Genomic DNA, 18,728 nt, shown 5'->3' with positions numbered 1-18,728 from the left:
CTCTCCCGTAATTTAACCACCCCTGGGAGCTCCACTTGGCCAGATGTGCAAACACACCAACCCAAATGCTCATTCACAGCTCAGGAGCAGAGCTCAGCCACAGCTGTGTGCAGCTGATAAGCACAGAACAGCTCACACCCTCCAGAACCAAAACAAGCCAAACTGCCAAGATTCACCTTCAGCAGAAGTTGTCTTTCTTTGCAGTCCATTGACCAAAACTTGGCAGCAAACCTGTAAAACAGCCAGTGTATCATGCAGACCACAGCCAAGAGAAGCAGCCAGAGCTTTAAGGAATCAGCTTGAACTCACACCAGTTAACAATACAGCAACTGCTTTATTGTCATTATCAACCGAAACAAACTCAGGAGGTTCATTACCCCTAACAAGAGTACTCTGTTTCAGAAGCGGGTTTCCAGGTGCAGACATTTGTGGTAAGAAGTCCTCAAGTGTACAATATTATCATACAGAGTACACAATAAATTAATATCTACATGCAACATAACTACAAAAAGTTACATACAATGTAAAAAAATACAGTATTTTCTGCTCATTTTTTGTTTTAAATTTTTTTCTGTACATTTTTTAATTTACATTTTTATATACATTTTTGTAAACTTTTTTTTAGTTTTATAAAACTGAAAGCATGTAACAGTTACAAACTTATGGCACTGCTCGTTCCCTTCTAAACAAGGCTCACATCTACAAAAAAACACCATTAGCTTGTCGTCCCCTTCATTTCTATTTTGGTGCCACCACACTTCACACCTTTATTCTCAGTGAATTTCTTCACTTGCTACCTAGCCATATTTTCAATATGGAGAAACGCAATCATACTCAAGTTTATGTGCTTCAATAAAAACATCAGCAAAAAACATGACATCAACTACTTCATCAACATCACATTTACCTGATATTACTGCATAATATCAACTTTTCCTGTACTAACTGCTTTACATAAGCATGCAAACAAGTCTGATTATGACTCAATCAATAACATGAACATACTCAAATCAGCTACAGCGGTTAAATATTAAAAGGAATGTAGACTTACCAAAATTTATGTTAATAGGCCTATTCTAATACAATGGATTGACATGTTAACACTAACAGTTTAAACCCACTGAAGTATACAAGGCAAAGTATAAGCTTCATCTTCAGTGTAAGATAGTTTTCATTAGCTGAAAGAAAATATGAAATTAAGCCCCATCACACACTTGACAGTATCCTTGTAGGAACAGACTGATATTGAAAAACACAAAAACCTCCATTCTTACTAGGTTTATACTCTTACCAGGGATATTCATACTTGAAAACAGGGATTCCTGAAGTTTATGAAAAAAGCTTTTAAAAATGCCCTTGGAGTACAAAACAAGACCCACTAAGAGACTCCTTCCCAAAATTAGCACAGCATAAAAATAAGTGTAAAAGCAGTTTTGGTATTCAAGAAAGGCCCATTTGACAGTAAGCATCACTTCGGCACGGTACTTCAGTGTATGCTCATCATCCCCATACTATTCACTCACCCAAGTCAAGAGCAAAGAATCCTTCAGGGTGGAGGGGACCTTAGGAGGTCTCTAGTCCAATCCTCAAAGCAGGGTCAATCCTAAGCTCAGTTCAGTTTGCTCCTGGTTTTCTCACTCCCGGGACAGGGAATGCACAGCCCCTCTGGACCCGTGTTCCACAGAAGTTCTTCCCTTAATCAGGAATCTCCTGCTTCACTTTACAAGTACCATCTGTCACACTAGCACCACTCATTTCTCTTAAGAACTTGGAATTCAGCTTTAATAACCTCCTCTTAAGATACTGAACAGCTGCTACTCAACACCCTGCCATTACTCCCACCCTAAGGCCCTTTTTTTGTCAGGTTGAATAAACCCAAGTCCCTAACAGGTCCTGCGCCTCAAATCCCTTAACAGATCCCTCCTGGACATGATCGAGTTTATCAGTATCTTTTTTTTCCCCTATCCTGCAGGCCCAAAGCTGCACACAGAAGTCCAGAGGAGACATAACAGATGTCAAGCAAAAGGAAAAACCCTCCTTGCTCAAATTACTGGCTAGCCTCTTGCTAATCCAACCCAGTATCTTGTCAGCCTCAACTGCTACAGAGACAACAGTGCTGACGTCCATTTAGCAGCTGAGCATGAAGACCCCAAGTGCACAACGCATTTGACCTTGCTCCCCAAACTGCAACTGTGCAGGACTCTGCAGCACTTGTCCTTGTTGACAGCACAACTACACACAAAGCTTTTTGCTGAGCTGGGACCTGAAGGGAAGCTTCTCCTCAGAAGGTCAGAACAACACAAGGCAGGCATTCCAAGCATTTGGATAAACCATGGCCACTCTTGCCTTAATACAGACAGTATATAGAGAATTACCTCCCCATTTATTATTGCCAAAACATTATGGTGCATTCAAATTCCTAACCTAGAACTATCAAGCATTAATGCTAAGATTCAGAGTTAAGGGTTTGCCACTTCGCTTTAGGTTTGAGGTCAAAGAAGAAGGCGCCTTCCAGATCACTCGGAGGAGAACTGCTAAGGCTTTCTTCTCCGCTGCTCATATCTTCACAGGAGTCTTCACTAAAAAAAAAAAGAAAGTAGGAAAAATATTTTAAACTAAGCACAAACCCTTGAAAGTGGCCAAGTATTCCTCACTGCTGCTCTATTTTTTCCTCTCTAAACTTGATTCCTAGTACACTTCACATCTAAACACTTCTCACCACTAGGTGAGTTTCTTTTTATCGAGTGCCAAAAAAAATCCTACCAACCAAGAAGCAGGCAATGGTTAGGTCATCATATACGAGTTACCTGAATGGGCGTCCAACACATCAAAGCCCTTCCAGGGTTATTAAAAACACATCCCTCCCCCAAAACATTTATCTTGATACTTGTTAAACCACTACAAATACAGTTCCCAGAATTTTCTTCTGCTTAGGATCTATTTTTTTGGAAAGGTTTCTAGCTTGACAAACTTCAGTAGACTCAACCTAGTTTTGAATCAACCTCGTTTTTGAAGAGTATTTCCAGAAAAAGTGAATTTCCCCACAATCAGCTGGCTGATTAGTTTTACCAACCTCTCGCTTTCATTGAAGCATCCACCCTCTGGTATCGTTGGCAACTCGGGAACACTGTAGTAACTGTTTTGCAGATTCTGGGCTGTACGTCTTGAGACAATCCAAACCAGCTTTTTATGGTCTGGCTTGCAACATTCAGGAGACGAATAATCTGCTAGGCATTTCGAGACCAGTTCCCTCCAGTAAAGTAGGTCACTATCGCTTATCTTCAAATGAAAAAACACACAAGGTATTTATTACATTACACACAGGTTACAATTTTCCTTTCAAGGACATGACTTACAACTAGAAGTACTTTTGACCTCAAGAAGCATCCCTACTGAAAAAAGGGTTTGCTGAGTTGGACTCGGCAGCAGTAACAAGTCTGTGGTTTTCAACCGCCACACCTGACAGAACATGCAGCTAGCAGCTTTAAATTCTCTACTAGTTACTAGGGAAAAAAAGAACAAGCCTAGCAGACATTTTAGTCACTGAAATTAAGGAGACTGCAAATTTCTCTGGAACACGCAGTTAGAACTGAGCAAGTTAAATCACCAGCTTGTTGAAGCATGTATTATGTAGTCATTAAGAAACACTTCTCCAATTTTGTACATTCAAGACCCTTTCTTAAATCCTTCTGCATCTCCGACAGTTGCCAAGACGTGCAACTGAGAAATGACTACCTGACCTCATTCTCAATTAAATACCAGTTATTCCATTTGGCATTTTACCAGTGAAAATGTGTTCACTAAAGAAGCTCCAGACATGCTTAGAGACTAGTTTCATCGCTTATTTTAATTGCTGCCAAATAGCATCTCCAGAAGCTTTACTCTGATAGCAGGGATAATGTAACACTGTGCATCATTAGCCGTATCAGTCCTAGCAATTACACAATAGCAATTACACAATATTTACCTTTGAATGCTTTTGAACACGCAGAAGGATCTCAAACATCTCAACAGATTTCAAAGTCTGAACTTCGAGAGTGAGAAGGCACAAGGCCAAGACAGATGGCTAGAAGGACAAAAAACCCCACTGCTTAACACGTACAAATTCAAGCCTACTCAGATGTCACCCAAGAAGGTGATTTTCACTTACTTTTGCTTTAGAGAAGACAAGGCGACAATTGCAAGCTTTTAACTGTGCTTCCAATTTGTCGAGATTCAATACTTCTTTCCTATGAGATGCCAAAGGGAAAGAAATAGTATTAATATCAAGAAGCATTCACATGCCAGAAAAGCAAAACTAAGGAGTTGGCTCTGTTTCAAACAATACCAGAAATTCTTTTTACGATTCAAACTCACCTATCTGAGGTATGACACAGTACAATAGCATGGTACAAGTGCAAGAAGGTTAAGGCAGTAGTAGCTTTAAATTCAAAGTGCAACTTCTCTGAAATTATGTTTTCCATCCGTTTCAGGTCGGACACAGTGCATTTACATTGGCTGATCCGGATGATCTCGTGAGCAGAAGGAATAATGCATTCTTCTTCAACTACTCGGGCAGCCAGTTGGAAACAACAGACTCCAATGCAAGATAAATGCTTTGGTTTCACCTAAATGCAAGAGTAACTACAGTGAACATATATATGAATAATGATAAAAGATCTGTAAAATAAACAATTAGGTTTAACATCTCTAAGAAATCTGACTTAAAACGATCTAGTGTTCATATAACCATCTTTCAGGGGCACTAGCCCTTCTTTTTCTTACGGGCTGTGCTCATCAAATAGCAGATCAGACTTCAATAAAGCCTCAAGTTCAACAGCTGAGCATTCACTTTCGAAATCATTCCACATCCATAAGGAGCAAAAAATTACACACCGAGAACTGCAATACCACACTTCTCCGAGTGGCAGTGCTCATTTACCCTCAATTAAAGCCTACGCAGATCTGGCTTAAGCTTGTTCTAGCCAGTTCAATCCCTTCCCAACTAGTTCCCACCCCTCTGTTGTTCTCTCATGTAGAAATGTAATGCTTTCATGACATCTTAAAAAAGACAGATCTAGTAAGTGATTCCAATTAAGACATTATTTTTTTTCTGACATCTTAATAATGGAGATCTGATCTGAAATGAAATAACCTGCCATAAGACAGCACAAATAAAACCAAAAACAAGCATCTAGGACATCATCTTTTAGCATCAGCACCACCTCTCTAAATTAGGCTGTAGCATATCGCTTGGTGTCAAAGTTTATTCAATTGCCACTTTGGTAATTCCTCCTGTCTTCTCCACGTAGCCAGTGAAGGCTACACAAACTCTTGGGCAAACAAGACGTGTCTCAACTTGTCTTTAAGGGTCAGGAGCAGTCACTGCATTAAGTACTTAACAGACCCCCCTCGGCAAAACGTTTCACTAAATAACTGTACATAGCTCCAAGCTTACACAGGAGCTATTAGGAAGTATTACTGGCTTAAAAATATAAAAAATAGATCAGTCCACAGCCACGGTATCTCACAGATCACCACCTTCCGCTTCCCCTTTTTGTGTCTGACAAGGAAGCTCACAGGAAGCTGGTTTTCTCAGTGACAATACAGCAGGTACTCTCTGCTCGGGTTACCTTCATTAGAGCCAGGAATCTGTCCAGAATATTAACAGCCAAAACAAATGTTTCAGTTGCAAAACCGAAGAAGTTGGTCAGACTCCAAAGATCTTCCACCTTGACATTCCTTAGTCTCGGGCACAAAGTATTTTCATTCTACAGCAAAACAAAAAGGCAAGTCAGTATTTACCAGTGGTGGCTGTCACCACCCACTCTCATTTAAGTTATCTATTACCTAGACTAAAGGATAAAAAAATCTTACATACGCTCTACTGTATTTTAATTTAACTCTATTTAACTTAAGGAAATACAAGCTCTGTACTTGGGACTCCAAACACACCCAAAGCATGAGCGTTAAGGCTATGTCCTCTGTCTCTAAGGCACAATTGCCACCCCAGCCACATTTCTAAGTGCGCACTCGTCATTTTAAGTCAATCCTTAGCACAAAGCATGTGTGCAGGCAACAACTCCTGGCCTCGGCGGGGGGGGAAGCAAGCCCAGGTTATTTTCCTCTCTGCCTGCATATGACATTAAGATAACTGCTCTGCTTTAGTAACAAGGAAACTGAAAAAATTGGAGAGTCTCTTTCTGTTCAAGACCAAGATCCTATCCAAAAAAAGCCTCAAAAGCATTTTAAGCCTGTAAGGAATTTTGGTCGTTAACATTAGTTTTATCCCCGTTGGTTGGTAAGCACTGAAGGCCTCTTGGCTCATTCCCCGGGGCTTTGCTAATCGTAAGATGTCCGTTTCCCCTTTGTTAACTGCCTATTTCATATGTCAGCTTTCCTGCACCGATATCGTGCTGAAATAAGCTCTTTAAGTGCAAAATATGCTCACTTTTCGCTCTAGATAGGAAACATGGCTTGAAAAATGAGCAGTAATTTATTTTGACCACCGTTCATAGGTCTTTGACGATACAGTGTATTTAAACATGAGGAGCTTGGTGTCAGAGCAAGAACAAAGGCCCAGAGGCATTTGCTGAGAAGCCAGCGATCTTTGGAAAGCCAAACGAGCCTCCCGGTCCCGTTTCCCCCAAAGCAGGGTTCTCCTCCCCCAGTTTCCTGCATCTCCCCACTCCCCCGCCAGCGCCCAGGTAAGGACCTCACCTCGGCCGCGCACTCGATGAGGCTGAGCCCCTTCTCGCGGGGCTGAAACCGCCCCTCCTGTTCCAGGTGGAGGTTCAGTTGCTTGAAGAGCCAGAGCGCTTCGCTGTTCATCTTCTCCCCAGCCTCCAGGTCCTTCATCTTGAGCGCAGACGCGGCCCGTCAGCGGACAAAGGGGCACCCCGCTCCCAACCGCCTGCCGGGCCCCGGGGGACCCCCAGGGCAGCGGGGACGGCGACAGAGCCGCCCGCCGGGGCGCCTCCCGGGCCGCTGCGGAGGGGGACACCCCCTCGGCGGGCGAGGAGGGGGGAACGGAGCCCGCTTCCCGTCACCGCACGGACGCGGGGCGGCTCCGCGGCGGGCCCCGCATCCAGCCGAGGCCGCCCGTGTCCCCGCCGGCGGCCGGCCCCGCGCCACTCAAGCCTGCGGCCGCGACACCATCCCCGGCGCCTCCGGCCGCCGCCGCCCCGGCCCCGCAGCAAAATGGAGGCGGCGCCGCCCCCTTGTTTTTGTTCTCGCGGCCCGCAGATGGCCCCGCGCGGAGGGAGCGCGGCAAGGCCCGGCCCGTGATCCGCCCGGGAGGCGGGGCAAGAAAAATAATCCGCTCAAGCACAGCTCGGCGCTGCTCACCCTCGGAAGGCGCCGCAGCCGCGGATGTGCGGGCGCGCCGCGGCCATGCCGGGCGGACAACGCTGCTGCTGCTCCTGCTGCCTTGGGAGCGGCGGTGCCGGTACCGGGCGGCGGCGGAAGGACACGAAGCGCGGAGCCGCAACACGCGTTTAAAGGGCCCCTGAGGGCGGCTCGTCCCTTTTGAAAAGTCCGCCCGAAACTTCCCCCGCTCTGATTGGCCCGCGCTCTCCGGGCCACCGATTGGTCCGCGCTCCACCTCGCCACTACCCCTTCCTCACCCGTCGCGTTGTGTTGTTTACCGGCGCTGATTGGCCGCCGACGGCGCACGGCTCTCTCCGGATTGGCCGGCCGAGATCTGCCTCTGCCTCGCCTACGGTCCCGGGCCTTAGCAACCGCCGTGGAGTTGCGCGCGCGCAGTGGGGGCCGGGGGGGACGGGAGGGGGAACCAACGCTCATACCCAACGGTCATAGCCAACCGTCACGGCCAACTGTCACCCGGCCGGGGCTGCCTCAGACGGGGCGCTGAGGTAGCCCAGCCTCGGGGTAGCCCTGAAGACCCGGCTGTGCCTCTCCTGACAGCCCAACTCCTGCCTTGCGGCTTGCCTGCCTCAAAAAGCCTATGTACCCTTAAATCAAGACACGGTTGTACATACCATCTGGTGTTGGAGAGTCTCGGGGTGTGCGTTTCCGAGCTTGTCTTCATAATCTCACTCAGTTTATGTGTAGTGGCAAGCCGGTCCCTTAAGAACATGGCTGATAACCGTGAGCAGCTGGCGTTATCTACCCCTTAGCAGAGTGACAGATGCAGGGGAGGTCACGTCAAATCTCAGCCTGCCGCTTGACAGAGTCCTACTGACAAGATAAACCAGCATCTCACAAAACATACCCTGGTGTGGATTTGTGAGATTTTACGCAAATGTTAAAACCCGTTCCATGTTACCAGATAACATTTCTCATGGACAATCCCAAATGGACAATAAAGGCGTAAAAAGGGAATACCAAAATGGCAGTGTACAGATGTGTACGTGGTGCAGACAAAAACGTATGGTGGCCATCGGCAATTGCAGCGGGGAGAGCAGATTAGCATTCACTGTGAGCTCGTGAGGTCCCACCGTTTCAACAGCTAGAAAACGTTTATTAAGTGTGGCAGTCTGGGGGAAAAAAAGCCTCCTTCTGTACAAAACAGTCAACAATGTTGCTATGCCAATCTCTATTTCTGGGCACTCTTGCTGTCTTTTTTTTCCCCAGTGATGATGGCCAACAATTTCTTCATGTTTGTTTTGATTACGAGCTTTTTTAGTTTCCCACAAATATGCACAGCTTCTCTTTGGACTATTCCTAACATGGGATAACACTGTCATAGGTGCCATCAAGTATATCTGAACACCCTTAAATAGAGCATCTCCGCAATGAGAATGAGCTGGCATGGCTACTCATCTTTGGTTTTTTTCTCGTATTTTTTATCTGAGGACAGTATTTTGAGGGATAAATGTACTTATAGCCTCTAAAATAAGGACTTATGATTCTGCTCCAGTTTTAAAAGCAATACTTACTATTAATGGTGTTGACTTCAAACTGATGTCTGGCATCTGCAAGTGTCACCTATGTGATGTTTGCAGGATAAGCACCGCAGAGATGCAGTATAGACATAATGATGTTCTCCTTCAGGCTGTTAAAGAAAAGCAGGGAGCAGAATACATGTTTCAGCTTACCTAAATGCAAATGAAAGCCAGAAAGGATTAGCTTTCTTAAACACATACCATTTGGATTCTTAAAACACTCATTCAACTGTCCACTTGAACACATATCATACACTCTCTTCTACTGACCAGTTTAAATATAGCAGAACACTTTGCAAATGTACCACTCATATATCGTGTAATTTGGTGGAGAAAAGGGTTGTTACACGAGCACGGATCAGTGTGTGATCATATGGACCTGGCAAAACAAGCCCGTGCTGTGGGCAAGATGTGACACTTTTCCACGCTGCCAAGTGACATAGGCAGGCCTTATTTTAATGAGTCTTGCTAAGCAATCTGCTAATACGGCTTGGCCAAACTTGCCCTAGCAGGTCTGCATGGCAGCGGACTGGGGACGGCAATGGCTGGCTAATGGCTGCGTAGGGAGTAGCAGATGATACCAGAGATACTGACTGGGCCTTGTGGTAGGCAGCTTTCCAAACTGAAATGAGACAAAAACCCTTGGTGATTAAGGGGGACACAGTAATTAACAGGAACATCTAATCTTGTTGCTCACAGCCCGGCTAGTCTGCAAGAGAAAGAACAATAGGGCTGTCTGAGAACAACTGTTTCCTTGGTACCACTTAACCAAAGAGTGCTGCACACTTTACAGTCGCTCATTAAACTAAGTGCCCCATTGCTGCTCCATTGTTCTGGTAAGGAGGGGAGAGGCACCATGAAACCAGAAACGAAAAATGAAACAAAAGTGACAGGCTTGTGACTTCCCTTTCTCAGTGAGACAAAACTGCTGCCGTGCGCGAGCATGCCGTACTTCCCACAATCCCGAGGAAAAAAAAAACTTGTGTAGTTTGGCCAAGGTCCTGTAACTCTGTACTTCTGTGATGCTGCAGGAGACAACAGCTATTACCTGAATTAGCATTGGCTTATTTGAAAATGTGGGTAAAGGATCAAACATCAAGAGAGTCTACATCAAATGAGATTAGTCCTGGAATCCTTTCCCTTCTTGAGAGCCACCTACTCTTCCTTTCATAACTCCTTAGCAGACATCATACAAAAAGATTTGTTTTTATTTTAATTGAATGGGGTGATTTGAGGGTTGGGTTGTTTATGTTTGACCGAGGACAGTAGAACTAGTCCTGGTGTGTGTGTTTATATATTAATATGTATGTTTGTATTATGTATATATGTATCTATAAACATAAACTTATATACTTATCTATATAAAAGCAATACTTCGTAGAGCCTGTTGCTTTTAAAAGCAGAGGGACCAGTCCCTGGTGCGAAAAACCTGTCAAAACAGAAGCCTTTGCCCAGGTCCTTTGTGAGAAAGGATAAAGCCTAGGAGATAAAATGATTCATATATCTGCTAGAATTTAAAGCTTGTTTCCCTGACAGAACCCCTTCCAGGTGAATGACATGTGATCCTCTAGTAGCCTACAAGTGAATGTCCCCTCTGGTTTAGCTCCCATCTTTCATATTTGTGTGTGTGATTTCACACTTGTCACCTTGCCCTAATGGCAGTTGATCAACTTTGGAATTCATAAATAATTCGAATTACACAGATTTATTACATTCTTCCTGTATGACGGAAGGAAAACAAGGCTTGCCTATCAAGGATTAATGTAAACATAAAGTCAGGGCTGATGAAATGGTTCCCTGGAAACTTGAATAAATCTAGGGCTGAGCAATGACCGTGGGTATGTGTCTTAGTGACCCCACCCCAAGTGCAAAATAGCTGTCGAAATTCGCAAGGGAGGGTGCAGGAAAAAGCAACCAAGCTCGTTCTTTCAGGAGATGGGAACTAAGCCTAGCAGTGAATATTCTCAGCAGACAAGATCCAAACAGCAATCAATGGAGACATAAATAAATTTAGCATGGACTGTAAGATTTTAGAGTAGAGACTGCTTTTGGTCTGTTTTTGTTTTGTTTTGTATTGTTGCTGGTACAACATATGGGAAAACAGAACTGAAATACATCTAACAATGGTAGTGGCTAGATGGGAGGAATTCCCATGACAAAAGGAAGCTTGTCACAACGGGGAAAAGCAAGTCAGTCTACACAAGAAAATTTGTGTATATGTTGTAATACACATACACTAAGCAGCTCTACTATTCAGGTATACTGCTTTTTATTGCAAGGGGTGTTTAATAAAAGTTTTGATTTTTTTGTAGAGCATCCTGAGACACCTTTCAGGCTCAACAAACTGCCCATGCAGACTTTAGTTTAATGATGCTACAATAAACTTTAGTTTATCGTTCACTGACCTTATGCTACAAGGACTGCCAGTGGAACTCTCTCTATAAAGAGCATACCATACACGTATATAAAAGAGACTTTTTTATGTGCACATAAAGCTGTGCATGCATTTATGCTGCTGTGAAGTTGCAGCATAGTGATACCATATCCTGCGCTTGCTGGGCTGAGCACGTGTGCACGAGCGCGGCCGCATCAGGGGCAGGAGGACGTGCATGAGTGGCGCTTCAGTCACAGAATCTCCTGCTGCACACAGGGCCTGGGTAAAAGGCAGAACTACAGCTAAACACCAAGGAAGCTACATCAGGCTTCTGGGAAAAGACAGCTAAAAATCAAGTTGCTTGTAGCAAATGCTGAGTCCTAAAACCTTGATCTGTTGACGCTGGCAGAAATCAGTGTCCTCACTGAGAATTTCTACTATAGCAAAAGGCAAAAGGATTTTTTTTTTTTTTCAGGAACAACATCATTGATTGGCCTCTTTTATTTCAGTTCTCAGAAGAAGCCTGTGTATGGTGTGGCAGAAACCACAGAAATCTGTAATACTGAGAGCATTGGGAAATGGCCCAAGAGGGAGCGGAGTTATTGGGAGAGCCTGATTTTCTGCCCGTGTTCTCATGACGACATCTCTCTCTGCACAAAGCTGGTGAGATTTATAATGGTGTCCGGGGGCTAACTGCCAGCCCTGCCAGCCTTGCAAGCATGCCGTCCGGCACAACCTGCTTTGGTTGGAAATGGCTCTGGCACAAGAAGAGCCGGGGGGAATTACACCACCACACAGATGCAAACCCTGGCAGAGAAGGGGTGAGAGGGGAAGGAGCTTGGAGATTGACTTTACCTCTTGCCACTTCAAATGTTGCTGCTCGCATGGTGGTGTTGCTGCACCTTGTTCATATTCCACTGGCCGTGCTCTGAGAAAGGGACCATCACGAGAGCGTCCAAGCTTGGGGTGGCTTTCGCAGCTTGTCTAGCAAATAAAAATATTATTTGTGATTTCTGTGCTCAGTTGGTTTAGATGCCCTTTCTATTACAGTTACAGATTCCCCTTGCAGCTTCTCTGTGAGCCACTTCAGTTTCACTGCTTTCCATTACAGCTATTGCCAGAAATCTGTATTGTATTTACAAATCTATTCAGATATATATTCCTGACTTTTTTTTTTTTTTTTTTTTTTTGGTAATAATATCAAATACATCAATTTACATTGCAAAATTTGTAACAGGAACTGAAAATATAGATGTGGTTCTGAGGCCGCTGACATTGCTGTGCAGCAAGAATAATCCTATAGAAGACACCAGGGCAGATGCCTGAGCAACCTGCTTCGATGCTTTAATGGCAATAGTTTGCCTTCGTGCAAGTTAAATTGTCTGAAAGGAAGCTGTATGTTCGGTAACCTTGTGCTTGTCTAAGCGTGACCGCATAACTAGCAGTTTCCTTAAAGTTCCCTTTTAATAATGATTTGTTACTGGAAGGTGTGTTTCGCTCACTATGTATTTTTGTCACTTACTTCAAATGGTTTCTTTTATTTAATTGAAGAGATAATGCTAGGCGATGCTGTAAATGCTTTTAAAAGTTTTTCTTTTTCTTTTTTTTTAAGGTAGTTGTGCATAATTTCAGAAGACATTTACATTTCCAAAATCATATAGAATCTGCACAAAATGGAATTTAAAATAGTCATTATAAGTTAAGGCAAGAAGAAAAAACAGTCACCTTTCAGACCATGCAACCAGGCAGCTGTTGAGTGAAAAGACTTACCAGGAAGTATTCAGTTACAAGTACTAGAAAAGGATATTTAAGACTGATTTATACATTTCACACAGCATATATCCATTTTATACAACTTAACATTAAAGTCTAAGACACTGAAAGAGGCCTTGCATAAAGCATCCACAAATGCAAAGGAAGATTCTTCCATCTTGACTTCCATCACATTTTAAATCCTGCAATGCCCTCCCAAATGTCTCTCCTCAAGCAATTAACAAGTATCTGATAATTGACTGATGGTGTTCTTCTTACTCAGATAGCTAACATTGGAATCCTACAAGTGTCAAGAGTCTCCTGATCTTATTCCATTTTCTGTGCCAGAAATGGAGTATTATATTTTTTTCTTTTCTTCCTTACTACTAACACCCTTAGTCACTTCATTGGTGCTTAATGGCCTTCTTGTATTTCCCACTAATTTATATTATGTTATGAGAATTTAGTTGCTCTGTGCTGGTATGAACAGAGATGTTCAAATTTCCATGTGCAGCACCACAGATGTTTTCCAAGTAACAGCTGCAGGAACATTTCCAGCATAGCTAGAAAGTTCTATCTTAAGCTAGCATATCCAGACACGTTTCACTAACATACTCTTGATACATTCCAGAAGAAATTATTCAGACTTACTTTCTCAGATGTACGGTCAGGAGGTAGTTGTGTCTGTCTGAAAATACCTGTGTCTTAACTCAAAGGTTCAAAACTGTGTAGCTTTGTATTTAGCATCATGTATCCCATGGTTCCTTAAATAATTCCTGACTGTACAGAAAATCCACTGGCACCCAACCTAATCCTTGTCTGCTGGCACTGCAGTCCATGGCACAGCTCTCATCTCCTTTAGTGGCACAAATGCCAGGCCCTAACAGCCGCACTTCAGGAGTTAAAACAGCATACGAGGGATGCTGCATGCACCTGAGGTGCCACGTGAATTTTAGCAGATGGAAATGTATGTTACTTTTCTAATTTGCAAGCTTCTTTCTCTCTGAAGGAGCATTGGTGAATGCACCCGATCAAAATCCTCCGTTGTCCGTTCTCATCCACATTTGGAAGGCAAAATTTGGCCCTATTGCTGAGCATGAGACCACCTTTGTAGGACTGGGATACTGATGGTACTGCACTGTGCTGCAGTATCCTGCACCTCAGTGATGCTACAGTTTTTCCTTCTGTTGCAAAAAATATATTAATAAAAACACATGCATATATGTTTTTTTATATATTATGTATTATATAAATAAAAATATTCATATATTTGTATTTTATATAAATAAAATACTACTGTTAGGTAGCTGTTCCATTCTCTGTTTCATGGTGCCAGCCCAGAAGTGAAAATGTGGTACCAGACATACAGTCCTGTGTGCTACTGGCTTCCTCTCATGCTGCAACGTGCATTTCTGACTGGTCATCTATTTTCTAGAAAGAACAGTTGATTTGCAGGTGAAATCCCTAGGGTGAGAGACACTGTCTAAAAGTTTTGCAGAAACAGATCAAGTTAAATGGAATAGATTCAAACATTTTCCAAAAGGCAAAGCAAACCACAGAAATAAGTACTTTGCTAGAGAAAATTACATAATCTGGGGATGCTTTTGCAGTAAACATAAATGAGGCAAAAATGTTATTTACTGCCTGCATTTCTCCCCTCCAAAATTAATCACTGGATGTGAAAGAGATACTTCATTTGCTAAACACAAACATCCATTTCACTGTTCTGAATGAAGGCACAATTTTCAGAATCTCTGTGGCAGGAAGAGATAGCAGGGGAATCTTCTTCGGCTCAGATAGCAAGATTTGTTTCCCTAGTAAATTTTATATTCCTGCTGATAGGAAGAAGTTGTGAGAGACTGCTGGAAACAGTGTTAATGGCTAGGAAGTCCTAAGAGGCCGCTAAGATGTGGCACTCCAGTGATCCAGCTTAGGAAGATTTCTATTGTTGACCGAAGTGTTTTAATGCACTGTTCTTGGGCCTCACAATCAAAAAGGCAAGAAACTACTTCTCCCTGCATGAGGAGAGGACAATGCTTTCCTTTTTTTCCTTTGCCACATAGTTCAGGAATACTGTATTTTTTTTTCAAAGGATTATTCATTACTGCCTGTAAGAACAAGTATAGTGAATGTACTAATAAGGTAGAACATAAAAATTGGGCACGCTTAGCCTTAAAATTTCTTTGTACTGACTTCCACACTGCTAACTTGGAAAATTAATATTTAGTTGACTGATTCATTGCAGGGAAAGGATAAGATCTTCAAAAAAAAAAATTAGTGATTTTGGACAGTTCACTTTTCACAGAGGTCAAAGACTGTTCAGCATTCAAACCCATTTCATTCTTTTTTGAGAAGTCCTATGTGCTGATGAATACTAACTCTTTGTTTTTCTTTAAGGTTGTGTGTCCTTTAGGCCCACATTGTGTTCAATAGTGCCTTTGGTAGGGTGACCACAACTTGTTTTCTTTTTTTTTAAGACCTTGAGTTTGTAGTAGAGATATTAATAGAGGTAATAGTTATGTAGAAGTCAGAGTCAAAGCACAAGCACAGCAATTATTAGACGTATTCTGCCATGCCACACTGAACTCATCCAATTAAACAGCAATTATTATTAAAAGTTTGCATTTCTGTACTCCCTCAGGATATCGAAATGCTTTACAAAATGCTTTAAGTTGCTGGAAGTATTCGTGTTTGAACTCATCAAATTTGCTTGCCTGCGTTGGACTTTAGGTGAACATAATTTGAGTGGATATGAAAATCAGAATTAACCTTTGCATCTGTGGGTTTAACAGGCTGGTCAAAAGTCATGCAGTAAATAGCACTTGGGTCTTCAAAGCATAGCTCAGAGCCAAACCACAAGACCATCTGTTTTTTCCTTCTGAAGGGTGTTTAAGCAGTACTGCTAGAAATGTCTGTTGCAAGATAAATGTCCTTTCCTTTTCCATGCACTGGAATTTGGCTCGGAGTCTAGCAGTGCCCTTTCCCTACCTTCCACTCAGCAGTGGAAAAAAAAATCAGCAACTGCATCAGGAAGAAAGAGGGTGCTACAGCTGTTCCGTGCGTGTCATTTTCTCGTTTCCACTAACACGGGTCTCTCGCTGCTTTAACCTTTAGGGCCTGTCACCAACTCGTGTCCAGCCTGCATTAAGGCACTGGCCAGTTGTTATACCCGTGTGCAGTCACTCTGTCTTGGGACCCAGATGGGAATACTTCCCTTTGCTCTGACCAGAGCAATGAGGTGATGCTAGCGCCCACGCGCCCAGACTGTTTATAGTAGCTCCTTCTTCGTAGAGCTCACACAATGTAGCTATTTTATCCCCATAGTCATCATGCCTAGACCTTGGGCACCTCCTGCAGAGGCTGGAAGTGTCCTGAGAAATTTTGCTTCCAATTTCCCATCGTGCTAAAATGAGTGACTCTCTATGGGCCCTCCTGTGCCAGGTGACTCGCTCCTCAGTCTCCAAAATTCCTCTGGGAAAGGGGTATCTCTCAACTCATTGATTGTGCTACTTTAAACTCAGTTGGGTGCTGAGTCAATTCTGCCTTCCTGCTGTTGGGAGGACAAAGGGCTATAATCACATGAATCCCGTTGAGGGCATATTCAGCAAAACAGGGATGAAAGGCCCTCTGTTGCCCTATGTTCCTGCCAAAACATCAGTTCCAAAGTCTGATGGTCTGAGGATGTGTCCCGGGGCTCCCAGCACTTCCCTGATAAACATGCTGGGAAGGGCCCTGATGGAAATCCCTTAGGCAAACAGTCCTGATACACAAGGAGACTGTAAGCGCCAGAGTGCAACAACCTCGTGACACAGGGTGCCAGACATACAGCAAGGGTTTCCCAAGGAGGAGCATCAACTAAATTACCCTCACTTGATCACTGACTGATCCAAACTACTGGTGGGCCAACAGAGAAAAAAAATGATGGCTTTGCTATTTCGCATGTTCCTGAAATGACTATCTTCTCCACAGGGAGACCTACCTGAGACCTAGACTCAATCTCAGAAAGCTTGGAAAAATTCTGAGTGAGCCTGCCAAAAAAATAAAACCATCCTGGCCCTGTTTCCACCTGCTTAGCTCAAAAATGCATATTACCTTTCAAACTAAAAAGGAGGGAAAATGGAGGGGAACAGTGCACAGCAACCTTGAATTCAAAGAGCAGTTCACACTGTGCACAGGGAAATGTGGTTGTTGTACTAAAAATAGCCTTTAAGTGTGGACTGAGAGTTACCAGGGAAAGGGTCAAAAAAACTTACGTCATAAAACCCAACCAACCAACCAAAAAAAAAAAACCCGGCGTTAATTCCTCAGGAAATTAATAGAAAAAATGTTGTGCTCTTTCTCTCTCTGCTTTATTTATGTCTCTGTGCTTATTATCTGCAGAGGAAATCCTCCTTTGTGCGCTATCTCAACTGCTAATAGCTACAGATACTGGAAAGAGTTTAAAGAAAATGAGTTGCCTTTGCTCTGAACTCCTCGCTTTCATCTGCTAATTTCAACTTCTGGAGGTACAGCAAGGTTTTGCCACTCACGTCATCGTCATCGCAGTGCCAGGGTTTTCAAGTTACTTACTGCAGCTGCACAGTTCCTGTGCCAGTGTAGCAGCTCCCCTCCGCAGAAGACGATGACCTAGGATAAAAAAAAATGGAGCGCTCACAAATTTAGTTGTCCAGTTCTTAAATTCAGCAAGGAAAAGAAAAACAACAAAGGATGAGGCTCTGGAAAGCCACCCTAGGTAAGCTAGTACTGCAGGGATCTCCGTCTTTGGCTCTGTCAGTGGGGCAGCAAGGCTGAGGCTACAAACTGCCAGTGGGAAAATAAAGAAAAAAAATAAATAAAATGAAATAAAAATAGCCGCCTACAGGCCTTTGTGTTCCGGGAAGGGTTTGCGGGGCCCACGAAGGGAACAGGGGCTGCGCGGGGGTTGATACCTGTCGTCGCCGGGCAGGGGAGCGGGAGGCCGGCGGCGCCCAGGAGCTCTGGGGCACCCGGGGCAGCAGGAGGGCGGCGGGGGGCGGCCGCCGAAGCCCGGGGGGCTCAACGCTCCTGGCACAGGGCGGCTCATGGCCTTGCGAGTGCTTTCAAATGCCACTTTAACTTAAATCTCCTAGCGGCGCCGCTTTCCGTCCCGCAGCCGGGGCAGCGTCCCCCGGGGGAGCTGTCCACCAACGGGCCCAACGGCTCCAACGGCCGCCGCGGCCGCCCGGCATGGCGGCGCAGGCGCGGCGGGCAGCGACATGCGGCCGCCGCGGCTCGTTCCTTCCGCCGCCGAGGGAAGAGAGTCCGCCCCGGCGGCCGCGCCGCCGCCTCCCCTTCCTTCCCCATCCCTTCCCATCTCTTCCCTTCCCTTTGCTGTCCTCCGCTCCGCTCGCCGCGGCGGGGGCAGCGATCGCGGCGCTGCGACCCCGCGCGCGGGCGGGCGCAGGCTTGGGGGGAGGTGGGGGGAGCGCGAGGGGAGGGGGCGCGCGCGCCGCCGCGCTGAGGCGCCAACCGCCCTAACGGCCGCCGGCGGCCGTTGGTGGCGCGCGCCGTTGTCCCCCCCGCCGCTGGTGCTGAAGCGGCCCCGCCCGCGCGGGGGGCGGGCGCAGGCAGCGGGGAGGCCGCCCCGCCGCGGCGCCGCTTCCCGTCCCTGCTCCCCCCGGGAAGCGGCTGGCTGCGGGCTGCCTCTCGCTCTCCCTTCCCCTCCCTTTTTTTTTTTTTTTTAATTTTAATTTTATTTT

General features: G+C 44.8%; 1 protein-coding gene across 2 annotated transcripts; it reads right to left on the bottom strand.

Moving 5' to 3' along the window:
* Positions 1–763: 763 nt before the first annotated feature.
* Positions 764–17,655, bottom strand: CCNG2 (cyclin G2). 2 transcript variants are annotated; one of them, XM_026042748.1, is made up of 11 exons: positions 17,581–17,655; positions 12,115–12,243; positions 8,880–8,995; positions 7,980–8,178; positions 6,700–6,837; positions 5,613–5,750; positions 4,357–4,607; positions 4,151–4,229; positions 3,968–4,066; positions 3,074–3,279; positions 764–2,579 (listed from the first exon to the last, which is right to left on the bottom strand). In XM_026042748.1, exons 4-11 carry the CDS (start codon positions 7,980–7,982, stop codon positions 2,447–2,449), a joined length of 1,047 nt encoding a protein of 348 aa, XP_025898533.1. In that variant the 5' UTR covers positions 7,983–8,178; positions 8,880–8,995; positions 12,115–12,243; positions 17,581–17,655; the 3' UTR covers positions 764–2,446. The 2 variants fall into 2 exon arrangements, with proteins under 2 accessions (XP_025898533.1, XP_025898535.1); XM_026042750.1 differs by lacking the exons at positions 7,980–8,178; positions 8,880–8,995; positions 12,115–12,243; positions 17,581–17,655 and having other exon boundaries at positions 6,700–6,881.
* Positions 17,656–18,728: the final 1,073 nt, after the last annotated feature.

The sequence above is a fragment of the Nothoprocta perdicaria genome, unplaced genomic scaffold (assembly GCF_003342845.1).
Source record: "Nothoprocta perdicaria isolate Ctin4 unplaced genomic scaffold, notPer1 scaffold_313, whole genome shotgun sequence".
In the NCBI taxonomy this organism is placed as follows: Eukaryota; Metazoa; Chordata; class Aves; order Tinamiformes; family Tinamidae; genus Nothoprocta; species Nothoprocta perdicaria.
Note: the sequence above shows the minus strand (reverse complement) of the source record. Positions and strands in the feature narration are given on the sequence as shown.

What these genes read in the sequence shown, in the direction of transcription:
- CCNG2 (XM_026042748.1), bottom strand. An exon ending in TCATCGAGTGCGCGGCCGAG is followed by an intron (nt 5,751 to 6,699) that starts GTGAGGTCCTTA and finishes GTTTTGCTGTAG; the next exon opens with AATGAAAATACTTTGTGCCC. An exon ending in TGCTTCAATGAAAGCGAGAG is followed by an intron (nt 2,580 to 3,073) that starts GTTGGTAAAACT and finishes TTTTTTTTTTAG; the next exon opens with TGAAGACTCCTGTGAAGATA.